The 24,459-nt window shown below is 46.8% G+C and overlaps 1 protein-coding gene across 2 annotated transcripts in view; it reads right to left on the reverse strand.

Moving 5' to 3' along the window:
* CPPED1 (calcineurin like phosphoesterase domain containing 1) overlaps positions 1-23,253 on the reverse strand; it is a 50,014-nt gene extending 26,761 nt beyond the window's left edge. The window contains exons 1-2 of one of the 2 annotated variants that reach the window (XM_005506928.3): positions 22,922-23,253; positions 11,177-11,395 (exon numbers count right to left, since the gene is read on the reverse strand). In XM_005506928.3, coding sequence (XP_005506985.2) covers positions 11,177-11,330 — 154 coding nt within the window. In that variant the 5' untranslated portion in view covers positions 11,331-11,395; positions 22,922-23,253. Of the gene's footprint in view, positions 1-11,176; positions 11,396-22,465; positions 22,652-22,921 lie in introns of those variants that run through there. The other variant, XM_065030417.1, reaches the window with a different exon arrangement.
* Positions 23,254-24,459: the final 1,206 nt, after the last annotated feature.

Genomic DNA, 24,459 nt, shown 5'->3' on the forward strand with positions numbered 1-24,459 from the left:
TAATGAGTTGTGAAACTCAATATTATCTCAATGTTCTTTTTTAGTGGCTCCAAAAGCAGCTGATGGGTAGGACGCCCTGGGAGGCTCCAGCTTCAGCTCCTCCTGAAACCAGCTGCTCGCTGACCCTTCCTGGGCAGGCCCAAGACTCTTTTAAGTAAGAGAATTCAGAACATTCACGACAGGTTTAATAACGCTTTGACTAGGAACATTTGCTATGGCATGTGCTTTTCCCTTCATTTAGAAAACTGAACAAGTTAAAGAGTTTTCTCAGAGTTACCCTGTAAGGCAGATGTTTCTAATCATGTGCTGCAGGTTACACTTTAAGGTTTAGTATCTATAAAAATTACACTTTTAGAGGAAGTCATATTAGTGCACTCAATATTTAACAGAAACAAGAGACAGAAATATTCTGGACTGCGGCAGTTGCACATCAAACTTGGGCACGGGAAGGAGGCTGAAGACAACCCAGTTGGTAATTCTCTCAGGAGAGACGCCGCCCTCAGATGTTGCAGTGATCATGAACAGAAATGAAGCCACAGCACTGTCTGGACACTAGAACCATCAGCTCTCCTGGTCCTCAGCTCTGAAACCATCTATTCTGAACGTAAATAGGTGTCAGAGCTTATCAGAGGTACTGATTGTATAAAAGCCAGCATGCCCAGCTCACCGTGTGTCCTGATCATCAAGCAGAAGTCAAACAGAGAGGTGCTGATTTGAAAATCATGTCCCTTAACTGCTGCCTCAATATGAACTCAGAATGCCAATACTTGGCACCTGCTTTTAAAAATCTTGGTGCATATCATCACCTGTATTGTTATATGACAAAACCCTGTCTGCACGGCAGACAGGATAGGGTACATAACTCTGAGGAGACGCAGCCAGCAGTTTTGCTTTTCACATAAAGCGCATGGTGTTGCCCAGAACGGTAATTAGTCAAACTGAGCGGATATGCTTTACTGAGGCTTTGCGGGGGAGTCAGAGGGTTAGCGAAACGTGCGGCATTTCTGGGGGAGGCGCACACAGCGAGCGGCGCAGCCTGCAGAGCTGCCGCCCGGGGAGCAGGTCTGGGCAGAGCAGGAGCCCTGGGGACCCCGGGGACCCCCGCGCCCCAGCCGCGCCGGGCCTGGGACACGGGCAGCAGAGAGAGCAGAAAAGGGAGGGCGAACGTGGAGGGATGCTGAAGCACCTTCAGCAGTCTTACAGTGATTCTGTGATGGTGACAATTTGCTCCCAAATTCTCGGTCTTTTCACAGGATACCAGACTTTCTGGGTAGCCCGTCTCTTTCCACCCCGCACACAGATGGTGCTCCCAGGCACGGCTTTTCCTCGCCACAGAGGTGCCCTGCCCTGCTGCTCGGCTGCTTTTTCCCGTTACGCTTAAAGCAGGCTTTCTCTAGCTCTCAAAGCCGCGCTGCCTCAGTAACCAGTAACAGACCATCAATGAGCTGCTCATACTTTGGAGACCTCTGTTTTCAGCTTGTCTCTCTGTTGTCACAGCCTTTCCTGTTGCAGCCGATCACAGTAACCACGCAACCCCGGCCCCAAGCTCCAGTTCACCCAGTGAGCTCCAGTAACCGGCTGCCAACAGCGCTGGGACCACACCGGCACAGTCACCCCGGCACCAGCGTCACCAGAGCTGCGGGCAGCGGTGCCAGCGCTGGCACTCCCGGGATAATTAACATCCTCTTGAAAAACATGGCAGGTCTTGAGCAACAGGAAAGAATGATCTGGCATTCCCGGAGGATCAGGGGTTTGCCGTGGGTTTAAATTGACACCAGCCGATTCACACCCGTAAGTGGCTGTAACGCACCTACAGAACAGGCTGTGGAAAACTGAACGTACAGGATCCATCTCTCTGCAGAGGATCACTGCACACCACAATTCGCTTTCTCCATCAAGATCAGCAGACATTTGTTCCCTCCTGTTGAGTCCCTAAAGCTATATTACAAATATAAAACTGTGTGTCTTTTACGTTGCCTCAGCAAATGGAACTCTGTTGGATTAAACAGCAGTTGTTGCTACACTGCTATTGTTTTTAGCACGTTTACATTTTACAGACAGATACGGAAAAAAAGATATGTAGCTGCCTCAGCTGCAATGGAGACGTTCAAAAAGCTCCTTCAGCTGCAGCCAACCATCCAGCTCCACAGGTGCCTCTGTTTTCTGTCTGGAAGTTCTGGCACTTTCTGTTGTGCTCACGGCCTGGAACATGCATTAGACAGCACAGTGAGAAATGAAAACACGTAACAGACACAGTCCTGGGAGATCTGTGTCCAACTGCAGCCCAAAGAGCAAGAGACACTGCAGGCACACCAAGGAGCGGGAAGAAAACCCTGTCAAATATGACTGCAGCTCTGTAAAGCTGATTGAAACCATCACGTTTTAACTTGTTCCATTTACAAAAAGAGACATTTATAAAAGCGTGTACATTTTATCGTGCTTCAAGGTACCGATACTCTGACCAACTCCATCTTGTTACCCTCCCGTAGAAGCTTCGGTTGGCATTGGTGGGTTAAACAAAAACTAACTATCCAAAAAGTTGCACAAAATTAAGGTGAGAAGTAATGTCCCCTGTAGACAAATAGACACTGTACAATTTGTCTGCCAGACTTTAACAGATTGTTCAGATGTCGATCCAGTAAGGCAATAAATACCATAGGCACTGTGTCCCTTCTGCTGAACCAGTTCTGTTCTGATCAGGTCATTGATCAGTACTATTCGGAACACAGGTCACTGGGATCAGTGTTTCATTTTTAAAATCTTCAGTTCATTCCAAAAGCTTCATGGGACAACGTGCAAGTCATGAGTGTATGTAATCTTTGGGTACAATGGACCTGACTCCTGTGTCTTTACCATGTGAAGGAAAGTTTGCCTGAACGGGACAGAATTAGATCATCAATATTATCTGAACAGCATGTGAAGATCACAAGTTTTACATATTAATTGAAATGAGAAGGTCTAGGGAGTGAGGTAGATGCCTGTTCTAAATGAAGGGGAACATCCTCCCCGACTGGCCTTGTTTCAATGGAACCTGAAATGCAGGCACTCCAGTGCTAAAAATGGTGAACACCAGAGTCCCGGTCAGGTGACTTCAATGCACGCTTAACATGAAGCTGGCACTTCAAACTGAAGTTTAAAGAAATGTATATCTGATAGATGTTAAATGTATATTTTGTGGCACTGATATCACAAACAATATATAAACTAACCAATTATTTGATCTGAGAAAACAGAAAAATATTGTAAAAAGTTTACAGTTATGACACTGTTTTCAGTTTCACTACAAAAAGGTGCTCTAAGTAACACCTCAGCAACCTTCTCCTGTTTATGTTTTTCTTTGGAGAATAACCAAAAATATCTGATCCCTTAATTGAATGATTTGTTACATTTTTGACACCGGCCTAGTTCATAACATCCCTGCACCCATTTCCATGCTGGTGTGGCTGGTGACCAGCTCTGTGCTCTGACACAGACGCAGCTTCAGTCTCATTCTCTCCAACCACCTTCTGTCCATTAAGGTGTAACTAGTTTGTGTCTGGGGGGGAAATGCCATTTTTACTGCAGTGTACTGCATTAATAGCACAAGATTTGAAAGTTATTTCTGCATGTATGTGAATGGAAGAACACATGCAAAAATATAAGTTGGGGAATGACCTATTAGAGAGCAGTGCAGGGGAAAGGGACCTGGGGGTCCTGGGGACAGCAGGGTGACCATGAGCCAGCACTGGGCCCTTGTGGCCAGGAAGCCAATGGTACCTGGGGTGGGTTAGAAGGGGGTGGTCAGTATGTCAGAGAGGTTCTCCTGCCCCTCTGCTCTGCCCTGGGGAGACCACACCTGGAATATTGTGTCCAGCTGTGGCCCCTCAGTTCCAGCAGGACAGGGAACTGCTGGAGAGAGTCCAGCGCAGCCACCAAGATGCTGAAGGGAGTGGAGCATCTCCCGTGTGAGGAAAGGCTGAGGGAGCTGGGGCTCTGGAGCTGGACAAGAGGAGACTGAGGGGGGACTCATTCCTGGGGATCAAGATGGAAAGGGGGAGTGTCAGGAGGATGGAGCCAGGCTCTTCTGGTGACAACCAGTGACAGGACAAGGGGCAATGGGTTCAAACTGGAACACAGGAGGTTCCACTAAAATATGAGAAGAAACTTGTTCCCGGTGAGGGTGGCAGAGCCTGGCCCAGGCTGCCCAGGGAGGTTGTGGAGTCTCCTTCTGTGCAGACATTCCAACCCGCCTGGACACCTTCCTGTGTAACCTCATCTGGGTGTTCCTGCTCCATGGGGGGATTGCACTGGATGAGCTTTCCAGGGCCCTTCAACCCCTGACACTCTGGGATTCTGTCATATATATTTATATGAAAACAATATCAATGCTCGCTCTATCAGACAGACAACCATTAAATATATATGGCAAGCTTGTCCAATGCTAAGGAAACATTTTAAATAATAGAATACAAGTAGTCAATGAGACTTTGTCTTTAGCCTGGATCCAAAATTCATATTTTGATCACATACATTCTACAAAGCTACTGTCCTTCCTCACAGAGCCCTTTACTACAGTGTTGCAACCACCTGAAATAACACGGAGTATCCTGGAAAGCCCACAGGTATTCCCAGTGTTCTGGGCAGCAGGAAAGGCCGCTGTGAGAACAGTGCATACGGGTTGTATCCAATGCGGTAAATCGAGCCGGGGGAACGCAGCACGTGTAACTGGAGCTAAGAAGGAGAAGTCTTTAAAAAAAAAAAGACTAAAAGTGTCCAAAATTAGTAAGACCACTTACAATATTTTATCTGCTATAAAAGGAATAAAAATCTAACAAAAAAGCCCCACAACGCCAGAGCTTGGAACGAAAAAGAAAGCATGAATAGGCGCAACTGCTTATCCCACTGTGATCAACCTAGAAAGCAAGAGGGACAACTGCTGCTGAAGCAAATGAAATTGAAGTATAGGCAGATTACTTAAAACAGAAGAAGTACCATCATAATTAATTCAGTCGGCAAGTAGAAGAGCAGACAACAGAATTCTCCTATTGGAGTTCAGTTTATTTCAAACACAACGGCTTTGTAGCCCGCCACCCCTTACACAGCTGTCTGGATCGATTTGTTCTTTCCAAATGGATATTAAAAAGCAACCCAAAAGGTGGATCCTGCAGAGAAAAGACCTTTGAAACAGCAGATGCAAGCGATGGGGCGTCCTCCTCCGCGTCCCGCTCCGCCAGACGAGGGATTCCGGAGCAGAGCACCACGCGCACACCGGCCCGCCCGAGCGAACCAGTCCTTCATCAGGATCGACTTTGTTTCAGAAATGGGTTACAACAGCTTGAAAGCCTTTAATTAAGCGGTTTAATAATGTAAAAGAAAGGAGGAAGAAAAAAAATAGGAAAAAAAATTCACCACTTCTACCTAATTGACGGAAAAGGCTGATGTCAGCTTATGTGGCACTGAATGACCTGGGCAGGAAATGTGTGCATTAGAGATTATGCTTGCACCTAACTAAAGGAATTAGTATAAGTGTTCATAGGGTACTTCAAGTGCCGTAACACTCAGTTCTAGTGATTTTGATTTCTTCTAATTAACATACACACACAAATGAACCTAAAACTACAAGCATAAACATTACTTGCTCACTGATCCATTATTACACTGCTAACAGATCAAGCTTAATCAAGTTCTATCAGTTTTTTCGATTATACACGTTATTAGCCAAGTCTCGTTTCATTTAGTCTCTAAACAGCTACATTTTATTACAGTCAGAGCTGAGTAAAGTTTGCAGGCTGGCTGTCTTGTTCTTTCACCCGTGTAAGCAGAGCAATTAATGGAAAATAATTAAACACCTGGTCTAAAGCTACATCACATAAAGGACTTTGCTGGCTAGAACCGATGTCTATCACGTTACTGACAGCAACAGTATCATCACAAAAATGCAGTTTAAACAATTTCCTCCAAAGGAATGCAGCCGCTTAAAAACAGCTGCTGGAAGCTCAGCTTCCCAAGCCCGTGTCTCCCCAGCGGGGTGACCTTGCCTGCAGACTGCTGGGCCCTCCGCTGGCGCAGCGAAAGGTGGGCAAATGCAGCAGCTCTTTCCTGGACACGGCCCCGCGCTCGAGGTTCGGGATGAAGAAGGAACCACAACGCTTCACGCCAAAGTGAAACGGGAAGGACAGGCCAGAAGGCAGGCGGGAGCGTGCCCTCGACGTGTGGAAGCAGCTATCCTGTGGAACAGACACCGGGTTTGTTGAGCTCCCGGGTTGGGATCAGAGGGAAGGCTGAGCACTGCGAGCGGGGTTTTGCTACAGACCACCCAAAAGGGGCAAAGAGCTCGATTAAGTCTTCTCTAAAGAACCTGAAAAGCCTCCAGATCACAGACCCTGGCTCTTGTGGCTCAACCCAGCTCGCCGACAGCTGCGGACAGCAATCCCACAGCGAGCCCGCGGTCCTGCCGCTCCCCTGGGCGATAGCTCAGCACCCACACGGCCGCAGCTGCGGGGCTGACGCAGGGAACTGGGGGAGGCAGCTCTGAAAGGCAAAGTAGTTTGAGAGTTGATGTGTCTCCACACACAAGCACCTCTTAATACAAGAATGGTCCTTAACAGTAGAGTATGAGGAGAATGACTTGGCTAATGGGGAATTCATGCCTGAGTACCAGTGGAAAAGGATGTATAAGAGAGATGGAAGCAAAGATGCATTTGAAAAGAATAATACTGGAAAACCACCTGGGCATGCAGGGCTGGTGCCGGGAAGACCGAGGTTCACCAAGGGCTGACACAAGCAAGGGACACGATGGGCAGCAAAGGCTTTGACCCCTCCAGCAATGAACTAATGAATGAACTAAGAAAACCCAGGCCCAGCGCTAAGCGGGCAGTGACGAGTGGCGGGTACTCGGGGCTGCTTTTGCCATCCCGAGTTACGATACACTAAGTTAACATACGCAGGCGTCTCCAGGAGTAAGTCTTTCATCCCCATGTGGTATCTAGGTGTAAGTATTTCGTTTGTATAGATTACTTCCAGTAACACCATCGCACTATATGGTACTGCTTAACATCCTTCATTATGCACAACAATATTAGTGTTACCAGGAATAGATATCCTATTTTTGATTATGTAATCAAGAAAAACTTCTGAAAATAATATTCAGAGTACAAACTACTTTTAATCAGCAGCTAAATACCAAGATACTGGTGCTGATTACTGCGTTGCTCTAATGACATGTGTAATGGATTCCAAGTGCTGGGCCTGATTGCTTCCCAGCTGATCAGGATTCTGCTCATGGCTCCTAGCTGCTGAAATTCTGACATTTCTTGGGGTTCCTTTGCAAAAGGTTTCAACGCCGCTTCAGCTAAATGGTTCCGGCACTTGCTTTAAAACAGTCAGCAGGAACTTTACGCTTAGTACCCCAGGATAAAATGTTTTAAGAAAAGAGAGGAAGATCTGGGAGTTTTCTTCCTCCCCCTTTTCATTGACAGGCATTGATTACAAAGCAGTATAATCCAAATAACTGAACAGACATTGGCCAGAGGGCTGTAAAATGCGGTGACCCATAGCTGATGGCAGCTTTCCTCAGGAACCACACGGCAACACAGCCGTGCTACGCTTTGATTAACGCTGTTGTTTTCAGTTTGAACAGAGCTGATATACACAAATGATTTAAAAGGCACTTTGAGACATTAAATAAGATACATGCGCCAGCCAAGTTCACCATGATGAATCAATGTCTTGTCTCATGCCATTCCTGATTTTTGCCTACTGAGAAAATGAATTTTTAATATTTCGTTTTATTGAACTAACGTGACAAGGGAACTGCCACAGCAATTACTCTTGTAGAGACTCCTCCGTGGAGAAGCAGGAGGTGACTGCAGTAGCGTTTACTGTACACGTGCATTATGGAGCGTCCTTGCTAGAACAGTGAAAATACTTAAATTACTCCAGGAAAAGAAACATTACTACTAGTCTTCAATCCTGCAGACACTTATACGTTCAAGTTATCTGAAAAGCTATTTGCTATAAAAAATCTTATTCTCTCTCTGCTCTATTTCATTAGTGTAGCATTGCTGAAAGGCTTCTTACAATTTCAAATATTTGTTGTAACAACTAAAGAACGTGCTGGCAAATTTCAATATTATTCTTACAGTTGTGAAACGGAACTCTTTCTAAAATGTTTTTAAGAGTTTAAGCAGTTGCTGACAGCTCTTTATCTCACTTGAAGTCAGAATTGTTTAAATGGATTAGATAAAGTATGAAATCTGAAGCATGGTATTAGCACTGCAATTAATGGAGAGACTCGGGCCGTATGGCAGTGAAATACAACGGCCCCTGCTTTGTACCCGAGTCACAACCAAGACAGAAATACACCGAGTTCAAACACATCCCCATGGGAGAGATGTAAGAAGCTGTCCCCGTGAGAGGGAGGCCAGCGCAGTCCCTGGGCTCCGCATGCAACGGGGCAGCAGACTTGACAACTTCCAGCAGAAAAACATCCCCATTTTGGTAAAAGAATATGCAACAAATCAGTTCTTACAAAGCAAACTTCTTGGCTTCTTAATGCCCGTGTCTCGCCATGTGTCATACGGTAACAGCTATTAACAAGCCAAACCAAAGAAACGGTCAGTAACTTATTGATAAGACATTTTTAAAAGAGGATGTGAGTTGCCTTGCTTTAAAATATCTTTTCTTTACATTTCCTTTAACTCTTTTTGTGTTTTGAAGGAATTTCTATTCCAGAAGCTCAGTAAGCAAGAGGAAAACGTAGGAAAAAATATTTGAAAAGCTTATTATTTCATTTCCCAAATACACATTCAGACAGTTTAGAGTGTTGTTTCAAATTCTTTGAGATACAGAGATTTAGTTTCCTGCTGTATGCCGTATTTTCTGTCTCCCTGTCCGTCTAGGCAACCGGTCAGTGTCAGTCCCCAGGTATCTGCATCGCAGCGATTCACTGTTATCTCATCAGGTTAGACAGAAAGACAAATGGCTGACCGCAAAACGGTACTGATGTGTACAATTTCGTTGTTAAATTGTGCTTACTTGTTTACCCACTCACAGCACAGCAAGCCATTTGTGTAAATACAAAGGCAGTAATCAAATAAGTAATTGTTCCAGTTGAGTATTTTAAAATTCCTTTTAGCTGTACATTTCCTTAACTATGTTCTAGGACTATACAGTAACACAGGCTTACAAAGTATTACCCTCATTTCAATCAAGAAGACATTATTAGATTTAAAATATGGTGGCTCAAGTGATGTGATCTTATCATCATTTAGGTTAGAAAAGGCCCTCAGGATCACTGCGTAATGAACTGCTCTTGGTGGCAATTTCTTGGACATTGCACTAGGCAGCTTCAAGTATTTTACACCACACAGCACGGATATCAGACAAGGTAAGTGAGCTCAGCACTGCAATCCTGTTCAGTTTCTTTTATGCGTTTGTTAGCAAAGTGAATATATGATAATGTTTTGCAAAACCCTGACAGGTTTGTATTTAAAATACTACCCAAGTCTGAGGCATACACTGGTGAAAGAACAATAATGACTACAGAGATCCATTACTAGAAAAGAAAACAACATAACACCTGCCACAGGGAAGACGTATTTATTGTACCTGGCCATTCGGTACCCAGTAGAAGTCAGAAGAATGCTGCCTCTCTGTAGTTCACACTTCCTCTGTATCAACAGAAGAGCCTTAGAATAACATTGTTTAAAGCCTTCACAGACAATAGGACTCAGAATTTTACATTGTTTTATGAGCCTTTGAGAAATTCCCAGGTAAAATAAAATTAGCTTAGCTTCCTGGATCACTTAAATTTGTGAGTGAAAGATCCATTTCAATAGGATGTAGGACACCTATTATTTGTCCTGAATCGTTTTCCTCTTACAAGGGATACCGAACATAACATACGTGGAATGAAAACTTATTAAAATCTCTGCTATAGGAAGGCCAGATGATTCTTAGGAAGAGATTATTTTATGATTCTGCATTAAACCTGTACTTCTAAGGTTAATGGAAGAACATACATGAATAAAGCAACCGCATAATGGCAGACTTCACATTACGATCCAGCTACTGAGGTGTTACACAGGAGATTCTACCGAGCTCAAAGCTGTTGTTTCTTACCTTTTCTCACTCTATCACTGAAATTGTGTTCTGGTCAAAAGAAAGTCTGTGGCCTATAAATGATGCCAATCAATTTGAACCATTAATTTGACAGTTACGGTATTAAAATCCACTTTGCGGGATGCTGAAGGAATCAATGCCAGGTCTCTCAGATGCTCGGAGCCCCGCTGTGCAAACACGAGCAGGGAAGCGCCACCCCAGGTGCAGGGGCCGCGGAGCAGAGAGCGCGCCCAGCACCAGGACTCGCACTCAGCTCCGCCGGCATGGCCGCACGGCCCCGGCACGGCGTCCGCCGCTCTGCGCCGCGGCACGGCTGCCAAGTACAGCGCACGGCGCTCACGTCTGCCTTCCGACCACCTGTCAGCTACTAACGTCACGTCTTCTTTCACTTCCAAGAAGAGTATTTGTCTTCTTAAAGAAGAAAACGTTACCGGTCTGTTTGGAAGTTGTAACCGTCAAACTTTGTAGCCCACCTTTCCAGATGGTCTGTTGTTCCTCCTCTGACCTTGCAGACACACACTGGTCTCGGAGTCCCACGGCAATGGGACACGCAGCTAAAACTTGAATTTACTGACTTTTAGCATTTTAGTAATTTAAATATTAAAGCAGTCAAACTTATTAAGCATTAGAAAGCCAGAGGACACTCTGAGCTTCACCCACTTTAGGCAGTCAAAGAGACACAGCTGTTTTTTATTCTTGTCTTGGCGCTGGTTTTCCCCAATGGCTGGAGTCCCCATTTGTCTGCTCAAAGCAATTTGTTTAGAAGAAAGAATTTTACCATGTCTCCTTAGGACTTTCATTTCAAAGGAAATTTCCTCAGGCCCACTGAAAAAAAGCAACTAACTTACAAAAGTCCATCCCTACAACGAATGATACCGGGAACTCGGGTGAAAACAGAGTAGTCTCAAGAACCATCTACAAAGTGCACTTTTTTCCCCAAACACCAAAGCAGTAGCACATCAAATCCTACAAAAGAATATTGTGAAGTCAAAGAAATTAAATTAGCCTTGTTGCTAGTCTGAAATATTAAGAAAATGGAGTTGTTATTCCCATTCCACACTTTTAATTGTCATACCTGGCATGCCATGGACAAGGTCTCTGCACAGCACAAAGAACTTGGGTTTAGGGTTCAGTTTGTTAACGGCCTGCACCGCTTGCTCTGCTAATTTGATTTCTTCTCCCCACTCGTCATCTCCGCTGTTGGTGTCTCCAACCGCCCAGGCTTTCATCAGCCCAAACTGAGGGTCTGCTCCCTGGATGAAGTAGAAGGGCCCCTTCCATTGGTGCTCGTCCGCTAAGGAGAAAACAAGAGAGAAAACAAAACAGTTCAGCACTATGGAAACTTATAGAGAGCAGGAACGCTTCCACACACCGTGACACCGATTGCTCTTCACCTGCGTAAGCTGAGGCCGCTTTAATCAAAATGCAGAGTTCTGTAGCCATTCCTGTAGGACAAATACAAAGGCAGAAGTGCAAAATTTTCTTCTAACAAATAGCTGCAATAAATGCAAGTATATTAATCTAATTATACCACATGGTAATTACAGACTGACTAGAGGAAAAGTGTGTGAAGAATTTGGCAACTAGTGCAGGAAATTACAGGACTACAACAGAGCACAAGTGTATAATGTTAGATTTTAGTTGGTTCTTTTAAGATTCCAATTATTGCTTCTTTAATTAACACGTTAAAACACACGCATTTCACATTTTATGGTTCCAGTAGACTTCTCCTTAAATTATTAAGGAGTTGAACACTTTTTCTCCTTATAGAAGTTGAAGGAAGCACATTCTTTGGAGTTAGAACCGAAGCCACTCAAAAGGACCAAATAGAAAATCCAGCAACACCAGAACTGGCAGCAACAGAGAAAATCCAAATTCAGAACCACCACAACAGCTCCCAAGACCTGTGAGAAAAAGGTGACAACTCGGAAACAAACGTCCATGGGCAGAGTCAGTGCAGAACGTACCACAGAGTTTGTACAGCTACCCTTTCCTTGTATGTTTGTTTCTCTGATACTACAATAAAGTACCTCAAAAGCAGCGTGATACATGCGACTGCAAACACACTGAGAAAAAAATAATCTCAACGCTGGGCAAAAAAAGCAAGAATTGCCTACAAATTAAAACCTAGCCTTATGTGTCAAGTTGGAACTGAAGTACAAACACAAGTACACTGCATTTTCTCCAGCCATCCGAACACACTCACCCGCAACCCCAACAGCTCAGTTTGGACAGCTGTATTGGGGTTAATACATTGAGCAACAAGACTGGGGAAGGGACTGGAACACAAGCCCTATGGGGAGAGGCTGAGGGAGCTGGGCTTGTTTAGTCTGGAGAAGAGGAGGCTTAGAGCTGAGCTCAGCACTCTCTAGAACTACCTGAAGGGCAGTTCTAGCCAGGTGGGGATTGGGCTCTTCTCCCAGGCATCAGCAACAGGACAAGGGGCCATGGGCTTCAACTCTGCCAGGGGAAATTGAGGCTGGAGATGAGAAAGCAATTCTCTGCAGAGAGAGTGGTCAGGATTGGAATGGCTGCCCAGGGAGGTGCTGGACTCACCATCCCTGGAGGTTTGTAAACTGAGATTGGACATGGCACTTAGTGCCATGATCTAGTGAATGGACTGGAGTTGGACCAAGGGTTGGACTGGATGATCTCTGAGGGCTTTTCCAACCCAGTCCATTCTGTGATTATTGACATTTTATTAAACAGCATTTAAACTGCTAAAAACACATTGACATCAATCTATAGCTGAATCTAAAATATATATATATATATATATAGCAAATATTTTCAAATTAAAATATAATGCAGATATATTATGTCAGTCTGATCCAAAACACAATTTGCAACAAAACTAGCCCTCCAACAACAGAATATAAGCAAGCGGCACGTCCACCGCGGGGGGTCACTTTTTGTGTCTCTCAAGTGATCTAGAACCAGAGCTTCTCCCGTTGCGAGAAGCGGGGGGCGTTTCTTTCAAGGGAGTTGGAAACCAGAGCTCAGGATCCATCTCTTGCCCCACGGATGCGGGGGACGGGGGGGTGTGGGCAACCGCAGGAGCTCTCCTCACTGTCACCTGTTGCTGCAGCACTGCAGCATTTCCAAACACAGCTTCTACAGTTTAGTTGAAGTAACATTTAATTTCTGAACAAAATTATTTATAATCTGTTAGCATTGTCAATTCACAGTATCACAGTATCACACAGTATCACAGTATGTTTGGGATTGGAAGGGACCTCAAAAGCTCATCCAGTCCAATCCCCCCATGGAGCAGGAACACCCAGATGAGGTTACACAGGAACATGTCCAGGCGGGTTGGAATGTCTGCACAGAAGGAGACTCCACAACCTCCCTGGGCAGCCTGGGCCAGGCTCTGCCACCCTCACCCCGAACAAGTTTCTTCTCATATTTAAGCGGAACCTCTTGTGTTCCAGCTTGATCCCATTACCCCTTGTCCTATCATTGTTTGCCACCGAGAAGAGCCTGGCTCCATCCTCATGGCACTCACCCTTTATATATTTATAAACATTAATGAGGTCCCCCCTTAGTCTCCTCTTCTCCAAACTAAAGAGCCCCAGCTCCCTCAGCCTTTCTTCATAAGGGAGATGCTCCACTCCCTTAATCATCTCCGTTGCCCTACGCTGGACCCTCTCCAGCAGTTCCCTGTCCTGCTGGAACTGAGGGGCCCAGAACTGGACACAATATTCCAGATGTGGTCTCACCAGGGTGGAGTAGAGGGGAAGGAGGACCTCTCTCGATCTACCAACCACCCCCCTTGTAATACACCCCAGGATGCCATTGGCCTTCCTGGCCACAAGGGCACAGTGCTGGCTCATGGTCACCCTGCTGTCCACCAGGACCCCCAGCATCATACCAGCATTGCCATATTCTAAATAATAATCATGTATTCTATACATAGAAACCTTTATCCATGCATCAGCTTTTAATTCTGAAGTGAAATTAACTTTTCCAATTATGTAACTTATTCAGAGGAGTGAAATGATCATCTCTCCATAAGTTTGCAGTACAAGCCTTATGGAAGCAGCTGAATGACACAGTAATTTAGGTTTTTATTTTCTATGTTACGTGGCAAAATATGACAGCGATAAAAAGCAGGTTATGCGCTGCGAAGGCACTGTTTGCGCAGAGAAATCCACGGGCGGCTTGTAGAAGTGCAAAGATATAGAAAAAAATAGTTAGGGAAACTTGCATCAGAAGGTCTATATAGAATAAAACTGGGAAAAAGGAAAACAGGAGCTTGTTTTGGAGCAGTGGCACTATCCTCAAACTCTTTAAATGGGAAACGCGCTCAAATCCTTCAACAGCATGGCGGGATTTTAACTCCTGCCCCTTTCCCAGCAGCTCAGTGGACAGCAGTGATAATGTTGAGCAAAATCTACTTCTTTTGTACTGATTAATTAGAAGCCAGTGTCTTCTTACCATGGTGGCCCAGGGAGAATATAGATGGATTATTGTTTTTTGCTGCCTTATATTCACGCCAATGCAGTAGTAGCTTCTCAGGTTCTAAGTACCTGGGTGTTCCCAAGACCGCACAGATGCTCTGGTTTGAGTGGGGGACGGTCACGGGAGGCAGAGAGAGACTCTGAGAGATGCATTTGAGAAGAGAAGTCGAGTCCGCAGACGGAATGGAGACGTGGCAGAGAAAGGAGAAGCAGAAGATGCAGGGGTGGAGGTGAAGAAGAGTGGGGAGAAAAGGAAAGAGACAGGAGGTGAAAAGAGAAAGGAACTGAAAGCGATGCAGAGGTATATGCTATATTCTCCTGTAGGAAAGAAAAAGATAAAATGAAGAAAGCGAAGCAGGGACAACAGAAAAGATCCAGGAATCAGGGCTGCATAAGCAACATTCACTTAAAATTTTAGATTAGTTAACTGGTCTTAGTCAAATAATTCAGTCAACAGCTATCATCGATTTATCCAACGCTTACAAAAAATACCAGCAAGGTCAAGTATCCATTTTCTACTTTTGCCTTGTTATTTCATTTCTCCAACCAGAAAACCTATTTAAAACCAAACAAACCTAGTTTAAACACACCAAACTGTGTTAGCTTATTACTTATCAAGTGGTACTTACTGATTTAGTTCAGTACTTACTGATTTCGGCCCCCCAAAACCAAAAGAATATGTGGAAAGAAAATAACATATGGAAACTTAGTTTAAACTTACAACTTAAATTTTTGTTAGTCAGGAATGTGTTTCAATTACTATAAAATACCATTAGAAAAGCAGTATGTCATGAAGAGAGCTGTGTCGGTACAACACCACTGCTGGAAACTTGCCCCTGCACCCGCTCTTCAGCCTGTTCCAAATTCAGCTCATCACGAAAACCTGTTGATGGCTGTCACAGGTCTGTGTGCAGGGTTCAGGCCAGCTCTCCTGAGCTGTGCACGGCACATCATCAGTTCAGCCAAAGATTAAATTGCTGCGACTAGTGCAACTGGGGCCATTTTGCTGCAGGGCTGCCCCAGCGCCCCTCAGCAGACCAACACGGTCACCGTGAGAAACAGAATGTAAAAGCGTCATAGATGGATCCAAAAGTCTTTGGCCCAACAATCAAATGATTTATAAATGGACTGTGTTCAGATAATTATTAACGAAACCCCTGTACCCCAGCTCTCTCCCTCGCCAGCTAGTTGTGAGCACCCCCAAGCAGAACAGCTGTAGGTCGTGCAAACCAACCTCATCTGCTTGAGCACACACGAAGTTGTTTGCACGATTTTGCATCAAACCTGGCTGAGGTGGAACAGCAAACCGCGCTGGGCACACGGGGGTGGGGGGAACAGCTGGTTTTGCAGTGATCAGACCCAGGTCCTAGATGTTACTCCATGAGGTTTCAATTAAATAGCAAGTACAGTTGCCATCTTCCCTTCAAATGTAGCAAGCAATGACTTTCATGGGAATGATATCAAAAGCATCCTTCTTGCTAAGAGTTTCAACTCGCAAGCCTTTTGGTGAGCTACCTAGCTGTATTACTCAAAATGCATGCTAGGTAAAGCCATAGAAGATGAGGATCCAATTAATAAACCATTTTTTCTGCCTTCTCTCTTGCATTGCAACATTGAGCAGAGCTGAGAACGCCTGCAAATTGGCTCTTTGTCCCTGTCAGCACAGGGGCTGTTTGCAACTTTCTGAATTTGCCACAGCAAGAAGAAAACGCAAATGCCAGATCAAAGTCGGCAGATTTCTCGTGGAACTGATGTACGTACAGCTTCCCCTCCTGGAGGACAAATAACGTCTGCGGAGCTGCTCTTACACACTGAGCCACACAAAACTCCTATCCCAAATCTATTTTGCTCCCAGGCGTCCTCAAGAGCCGCACAGCTGATGGCCACGGAAGCAGTCCAACGTCAGGACAAGTTGTTATGCTCAGTTTCAATAGCTTCCCACTCTTTTTCTGCTCCCATGCATGCCAACATACGGAGAGAGGATCAATGTGATGTATTTTGAGCAGCATAGGCTGAAAAATGGTGCCAGCTTCTAATTTTGTCTAAGGATTAATGCTGTGAAGGGTCAAAGTGGTGAGCAGCAATTCACAAGAGAAAACCTCAGCCGTGTATTGTGGTCACACACAGACAGACACTTGAGGGACCCGGGTGGGACCTGAGCCTGCTCGTCGGGCCGCGCCGGGCTGCTGGGACCTCTCCGCATTGCTCGGTTCCAGCAGTACATCGGTTTCGTCCTCCTCTGCATTCTGTGGCATTTCATGGAAACAAATGAGTTATGAAAAGCTACTCCTGTGCACTGTCTCTCTATAGACAGTCTCGTATCAGGGGAGAATGGACGCGGACACTCCGAGTGCTTGCTCAGCACACCACGGGCAATTGTAAATACAAACCCACCCTCGTTGTCATGTTGGGTTTGCCGAGGGATTCACTTCACTTCTCTGAAAGATCACAGAATAGCAGAAATAGGTACAGGGTTCCTGCCCTGAGCTGTCACTGCCTACAACGTGTGTCTGTGACTCTTTCCGGGTAACACTAGAGAAGGAGCACAACACTGGTTTTCTACAGAAGCTACAGGCAGGAGGGACAATGGAATATTTTAAGTTAAGGCCGTATTTCTACATCACAGACAATACAAAAGGCAAAAACTCTTGCAATTGTTTTGCAGTTTATCTTTAAAGGAATTAATTTTCATTCCACTCAGTCCTGGAATAGCTTGAAAAACAACAGAGGACTTGCACCAAGCCCTTAATAATTCCTTGTTTAATATTAAAACATCAAAAATTGTGGCTTTGAAAACACCATCAGTATTGTCTGTATGTCCAAATACAGAAAATGTCAATCTAATGAAGTATGCATTCCTTTCAGCTGTGTTTTCCATGTGTACCTGACAGAGCCCCAAAGATGCGGCTACTGGGGGTTCTGCCAAATGGCCAAGGCAACCTGTTATGGAAGGTGCAATTTTCTGCATCAGGAAAAAACCTTTCAAAACAGGTATCAAAATACATTTTTCAGAGTGCAAATAAAACACTTCAAAATAGTAATTATGGTAGAAATTACGAACAGTCAGCCTAAGCTACAGAGTTAAGGTCAGTAGAAACACTAACTGACAGAAAACAGTTTCTCAAATAAATTAGGCAGTGCTACTATTTTTTAAAATATATACTTTTAAACTTCTTAGACAACTGTCAAGGTGGGAAAAGCCCCCTCAGATCCAGTTTACCTGTACTGAGGGCTACAGAACGCTCAACTCTAGTCATGCCTTTATGCCCACTTCCAATTTAACACATAAACTCATCACAGAAACTTCCCGGCCCCAGCCTGTGGGTGTGAAGGGGGGTGGTTTGCATAATGACAAGGTGAAGTCACAGAAAGTTGCTCAAAACCCACATAAAAATTTGCCTAATTCATATGGAGCTGGAGACAGTATTGGGAACGGAATATGCTAGCTGGGAAGCAGTTCTGATCAGCGCCCAAAAATATTACTGTTGAAGAGCTCTAGAACAGTAATCGCAATGTGCCAAGGTCTAACGCTCATGTGAAAGCAAGAGAAAAAAAGAAATCAACTGCGGCTGTATTAAATTTGAAATGAAGGTGAATTCTATGTAATTACTACGCTTTTTAAAAGTGCAAAATCACTCAACAGCAACACGGAAGCTGTTCACACTGTCCCAGAGGCTCAGACCATATGCACAACATTTACTAAGAACTTCAGCAAGACCAAAAAGAATCCAGACTGACTGAACAACACAAACAGCAGCCAGACGGACACCAGGAAGAGCAGGACAGCACCCTTCAAAAAACTAACGCATCCAAATACAGTAAGCAGGGAAGATTTTATACCCTGAAAGGTTAGATATGAAAGTCCAAGAAGCAGAGCTAAAAAAAAGTGGAATTGGAAATTGCAAATAGCATAAATCTGAAAACTAATGAAGCCCTTTTTAGAGGCATTAGGAGCAGGTAGGCTGACATGTTCCACACATGCACGATGCCCCCAAAGACAAAGGCAGAGCAGAAAAACAACAGAGATTTTTGTACCCACGTTTATTGTGAAGGAACTTGTGAAGTTCCAGAGTTCTTCAGAACGCCAGAATTTTTCTTTACAAACAGTGCATCAGATCTGTCTCAAATCAAAACAACAGTAGATGATTCAAAAAATCGCCAGGAGCAGTAGCAAACCACTCCGATGGGGTGTCGTCCGCACGGCTCCAGAGCGCAGACCAGCCCCGGGGTTCCCCCGTGCTCAGAGCCCTGCGGCAGAGGCGGGAGGACGGCCGGATCACGCCTGCGTTCAGAAGGGTTTCCTGAGCAACCTGGTAAAAACTGGCGTCTGCACAGGCACGTGAATGGAAACGGTAACAAAGACTACATCTACTGCACTTACTGATTCTTTAGAAAGAGTAATCGGCAGCTTTTACACGGACAAGGGGAATCCACTTGATATCGTCTCCAAGAGGTACCTGACAGTTACACAGCAAAGACTCTTACGGCAGCCAAGCCATCTTGAAATGTGAAAAAAAAAGTCCTTGTATGCATTAAAAACTGGTAAGAAAAAAAACCAAACAACTGATAAGACACACAGATGCCACCTGAGTCTGTACGGGGGCCTATATTGTCTAACAAATCCTAAAAAGTCTGTAACAGTGACTGAATGGCAAGGAAGTGTAATTTGCCAAAGCGAAGCCATTTGGCAGTATGAAAACAAGGCCTGGTTGTGAAGAGCTGCGGAGAGACTTCACTACGCAGGGACTGCTCCGGAAAGCAGATGAACCTCAAGGCAGAGAAGTGCAGGAGAGCGCACACGGGAAACACACACCCAGCTTCATATCAACAACCGCCTCATAGCACTCGCTAGAACTAAGACACCTCAACATCCAGTGATGGCATAAAAGCAGAGGTGGGAAAGGAACAGAGAACAGAGCAAACAGAACAACAGGAGAGGCAACTGAACAAACGTAAAGAGTTTGCAAAAGGTTGGTGAGGGAGGCATGACACAGAAACACAAAAATCACCTGCGGAACTGAAAACGCGAGTGGCAGTGCTGGTTACCCGCCTGCCCCAGGTAAAGGATTGGGAAACATCAGCTGGAACAAGCACGAGAGGGGTTCAAAACAGAGACACTTCTCAACCGGTTAAGTTGATGGTACTACTGCTTGTTTAGTTGCTTGGAAAAAGTGCTCTACCAACTTTCACAGAAATTCTTTACACAGCACGCGACTGGCACGCTCGGGATGAAAAACCCAACCCAACCAACCAACCAGCTCCCACAAAACAAACAATGGTAATTTCAACAAACAAACACAAATCTGACAACAAATAAAACAAAAAGCAAACAACAAAAAACACGAAAAGCCCACAACCAAACCCCACTCCAAATGCACCATGACTACCTGGGAGAAGCAGTGGAGAGGACAGAATTTACCCAAACCTATGGCCCCGCTTCTTCCCTGCAATACTACTAGAAGCCATCTGAAGCATAATTTCACATGGGTAGAAAAGACAGAGAACACATTAGAATGTAAAGCCAAAGCACACAGAGGGCTCTTGCCCATCAAGCAGGGTATTTATGCAGTGTTCACCACCACGCCCCGTGGATTACATGGATAATTTAGAGCCCTCACCTTGAGCTCCTGATCACACCTGACGGGTACCAAAAGTAGATGACAGCAGGCTACAGGTTCAGCCTCCACATTCCGTGAGAGCAGACTGAACAAATTACTGACACGGGGCAGGGTGTGGAAGACTGGTCTTGCAGAAAGGGTGGTAAGAAGAAAGGAAATCAAGCTCTCGGTAGTGCCTCTCAAATTTTCACACAGTATCACAGTATGTTTGGGATGGGAAGGGACCTCAAAAGATCATCTAGTCCAATCCCCCTGCTGGAGCAGGAACGCCAAATGAGCCCAGCTAATTCCTGCCCCAGCATCCTTTTGCCCCTGCGAGATAAACCTATCCCGCTTGACACTGTTCGGACTGGTGACTTATAAAACCAACCATTATCAAAAAATCCAAAGCCCTGCCTGTAGCACCAGCCTTGGAGCCAATCATTTAGACACTGAACTTTCCTATTGCATCCCACATCGTTACTTGAAGATGGAAGGAGTGAAGAGAAGATCACTTGAGCCCCTGAGTCTTTCACCATTCTTCCCAAGACCTTGAAATCGTTCTTCATTCCCCTCAGACTATGGGAAGCAGCTTCCTCCCCATCTGTCTGGAAGACCAGCAGCGGGTAGTAGCCTGTCGGGTGCACCAGTTTGGGGAGCTCTCTAGCTTTTGAAAGAACACAGTGCGCCAAGCCACACCAGTGGTAGTAAAGGCTCTGTGTAGCTCTGTGTGGAACAGGAGCGAAACCCGAGGAGGAAAGCATCAAAACACAGACAACTGACTTTCATCTTAAACTGCAAGAAACTTTGCCTCAGCTTTACGAGTCCTTGGTTTTATTTTTTTTCCCAATCATTTAGCTATTAAAAGGTCATGTTGAACTTTAGCCTCTTAAGAAAGAGCTAGAGTAAATTATTGACAAAGAAACATTGTACCCAAAGGTGGTAGCTGGACTGGGATAGACTAAAAAGTCCTGAACAAGATTAAAAAAACACAGTTGGTAAGAGAAGTCTTAATTAATAAAGAACACCAAACAAGGACACTTCAGGAGAAAGAAACTCATGTGGAAAAACATACCTAAATGAAATTTTTCTTCCATGTTTAAGGCAATTTTCAAGAAGTACCTCAATAAAGCTTGTGTCCATAGCAGTGTAAAAATTTCTGAGCACCCCTTTTGTTAAAATTTCACTGTACAGTTGATAGAACTAGATGGCTTGTGTGCCATCTGTCCCCTCAGCAAACGCTAGGCATTCTGTTCCAAGCCAACCACACCATCTGCAATTAATAGGTTGCCAGAATGACTGTATACGTGTATTTCACATGCTCAGACTTGGTGATGTTTCTTTATTTGGCAACAAGCAAAGCCAAATATTTCCAATGAAACCCAAGAACACACCACATAATGGTTGGGATTGAATAGCCTTGTCCACCTCACCAAACCAACACAATTCATAATTTATAAAACAAATAAAAGGAAATAAAATACCTTCTGTGTGTGGCAAGAGGAAAACATTTCCTAACACAGAGCTAGTTCTGGACCTCAAAAACCCAGGCACACCGCAGACCCTTCAGCCTTGCGGGAATTTTACGAGCAGATGAGACACGCAGACGTTCACACCCGGCCCCGCAGGCCCAGCCGCAGGGCGGGCACCAGAGCCCGGCAGCGGCCTCGGCACCTGCGCCCGGGAGCGCCGAGTCCGGCGGGGCCGTGCAGCGAGTGCAGCGGCCCCGCAGCCCAGGGCAGCGGCTGAGCCGGCCCGGCCGGGCTCGGGGCTGAGCGCCACCCGGGGGAGGCCGAAGCACCTGAAGCAAAGGGATCGTGTCCGCACCTCTCTGGTGCCCGCGCCGTCCATTTGAGGGGCACGAACAACGAGCTGCCTGTAAGCCGGCGGGTGCTCTGCAGACACAGCGCAGTGCTGGCACCAACAGCTCCAGAAGCTACGGAGGCGCGGTTCAGCGGCCCTGACAAGCATTTGACACGACAGTGGAGCCGGACACCGCTCGCCCGCTGTCCGCGGAGCCGGACCCACCCGGGCGGCCGGCAGGACGCGGGACCGGCGCTTCCCGGCTCTGCAACCACGAACGCGGGGACAAACCCGGCGGCTCCGGGGCGCCCCAGCTCCGCGCTCAGCCGAGCTGGGATCCCTGGGCCGGCCCAGGACCCTTTCCCGCTCCATCCGTCTCCCCGTCCCCGGCGCTCAGCGCCGCCCCCGGGCCCCCTCCCGGCTGCGCGGCGGCGCACGGAGCCCGCCGGGGTGCGCAGCCCTGCGCCGAGGTCCCGCCCGGCGCTGCCCCGCGGCCCGTACCTTCTCGGAAGGCGGTCAGAGTCCTGCCCCGGGCTCTCACAAACACGTCGCCCTCCGCCGCCATCGCTCCTGCCGCCGGGCCGCCGCTGCCGAGAGCCGCCGCCTGGCCCCGGGCCGGCCAGGGGTCGGCACCGCCTCCGCCAGGGGCGGTGCCTGGGCGGGAGAAGCCGCACCGGAGGCCGAACGGCGGGCCGGCCGGGCTGAGCGGGGTGGGTCACGGAGGGTGCCGCCGGGCAGCTCCGGAAGGAGCGGCTCCCGGGGACGGGCGGGAACGCGGCCCGGGGGGCGCTGAGCTGGGGGACTCGGCCCGGGGGGCGCTGAGCGGGGCACCCGGAGCCGCCATGTTGGGGAGGGCAGCGACATGGCGGCCGCGGGGCCTGCCCCGAGGGGAGATGGCTTTTAAATGAAGAACAATAAAAAATAACAGATTTCCTTCATTTTCTACTGTTTCCTAACCTGTGAACTGAAGCGAGCCGATGTTATCTCGCAGCGTTGGCAGCCTTCCCCGGTACCTCCAGCGGGTGTTTTCCAGGCCAGGTTTCCTCAGTGTTAACTGCACTCACAAATCAGGCGTCACCGCCACCTGCTCTTTGAGGGAAAAAAAAATAGGAGAGGCAACTGAACAAACGTAAAGAGTTTGCAAAAGATTGGTGAGGGAGGCATGACACAGGAACGTAAAAATCACACGTGGAACTGAAAACGCGAGTGGCAGTGCTGGTTACCCGCCTGTGGCAGGAAAAGGTTTGGGAAACATCAGGTGGAAGGAGCACAAGACAAAACCCCATGGAAAAGCAGAGGCGCCGTGAGCGGCACCAGGCTGTGCACCCGGGTGGTGATGGAGTATCCAGGCAGCCCTTGGGCGAGGCGATGTTTCCGTGGTGTCGGTGGGACTGCGGTCCGTCTGCCCTGGCAGTACCAGCAGGACGGTGGGGTGTGCGCCCCAGGCCGACAGCCCGCGGCTCTGTGCCGGCGACGTGCGCGGTTCCCAGCGCCTCCGCACTCACCGTGCAGATCTGTAGCAAAGCACTAGGTAAGCTTCCTGTTGCCAACTAAAACACGTTGCTATGGCTGGGTTATTTTTCCACCTGTAAAATGGGGGTATTATTATCCACAAATGAAAAGTTTCATTCCTGCTTGTAAACTGCTTCGCGATCATTAGATGGAAAGTGTTAGAGGAGATCTTTTTTTATTAAGCTGTTTTTGTCAGTTCCCCTCTTTATGAGGCAGCATTTGGCCCATTAGGCAGGTAAATACTAACAGCGTTTTTGAGTCTCGGGTGCAGCCTGTCTGCATAGCCGAACGCCATCGCAGAGCGGGTGACCGTGCTCTAATGCTGGAACTGCTCGTGCTAACAGAGGAGCAATTGGCTGGATGATCCAAAGAGATTTTTGACCTTTTCTGTTTCTTTTCCATTTTCTTCTCATCTGCTTAATAGGGCTGAGCAGTCATAGACCAAAATATATGAGTGCTGCATGACTTCAACTAAACTCAGGATCAATTTTGCAAGTAAAATACCATCAAGATCGGCGAAAAAAGTGTGGAGAGGACATGACTGGTTTGGCGAGACAGCACACTGTAGTTCTGTAGCGCAAGGACCTGAGCTTGTGATCACACTCCAAATTACCCTTGTCTCCACCTGGGTGTGTTGCTAAAGGCAACGGTTTCTCTGAAGTCAAGGTGTACACATCCAAAAGGCTGAATCAGCCCTGGCAGAGATGTGGATGCTAAGATCTAGATTGATCTAAACCTCTGTCATTTCACAGCTCTTGTTTCTAGGCGTGTGTAGGGGGCTCCGTTCTGCACGGTTCTGCTGCCAGGGCTGCATGCGTGCTCTGCGCAGGACGGGCGGTGGCTGAGCCTCGGGCCGCTCGGCTCCCGGCTGTGCTGGGTCGCCAGCGCGCCCGGGTCGCCTCGCCGGCGCGGGACCCCCCGGCGCTGCGGCGCGAGCAGCACCGTCTGCTCTGGGGAGGACGCCACCAGATACTCCCTTTTTG

Source organism: Columba livia, chromosome 15 (genome assembly GCF_036013475.1).
Source record: "Columba livia isolate bColLiv1 breed racing homer chromosome 15, bColLiv1.pat.W.v2, whole genome shotgun sequence".
NCBI classification, from domain to species: Eukaryota; Metazoa; Chordata; class Aves; order Columbiformes; family Columbidae; genus Columba; species Columba livia.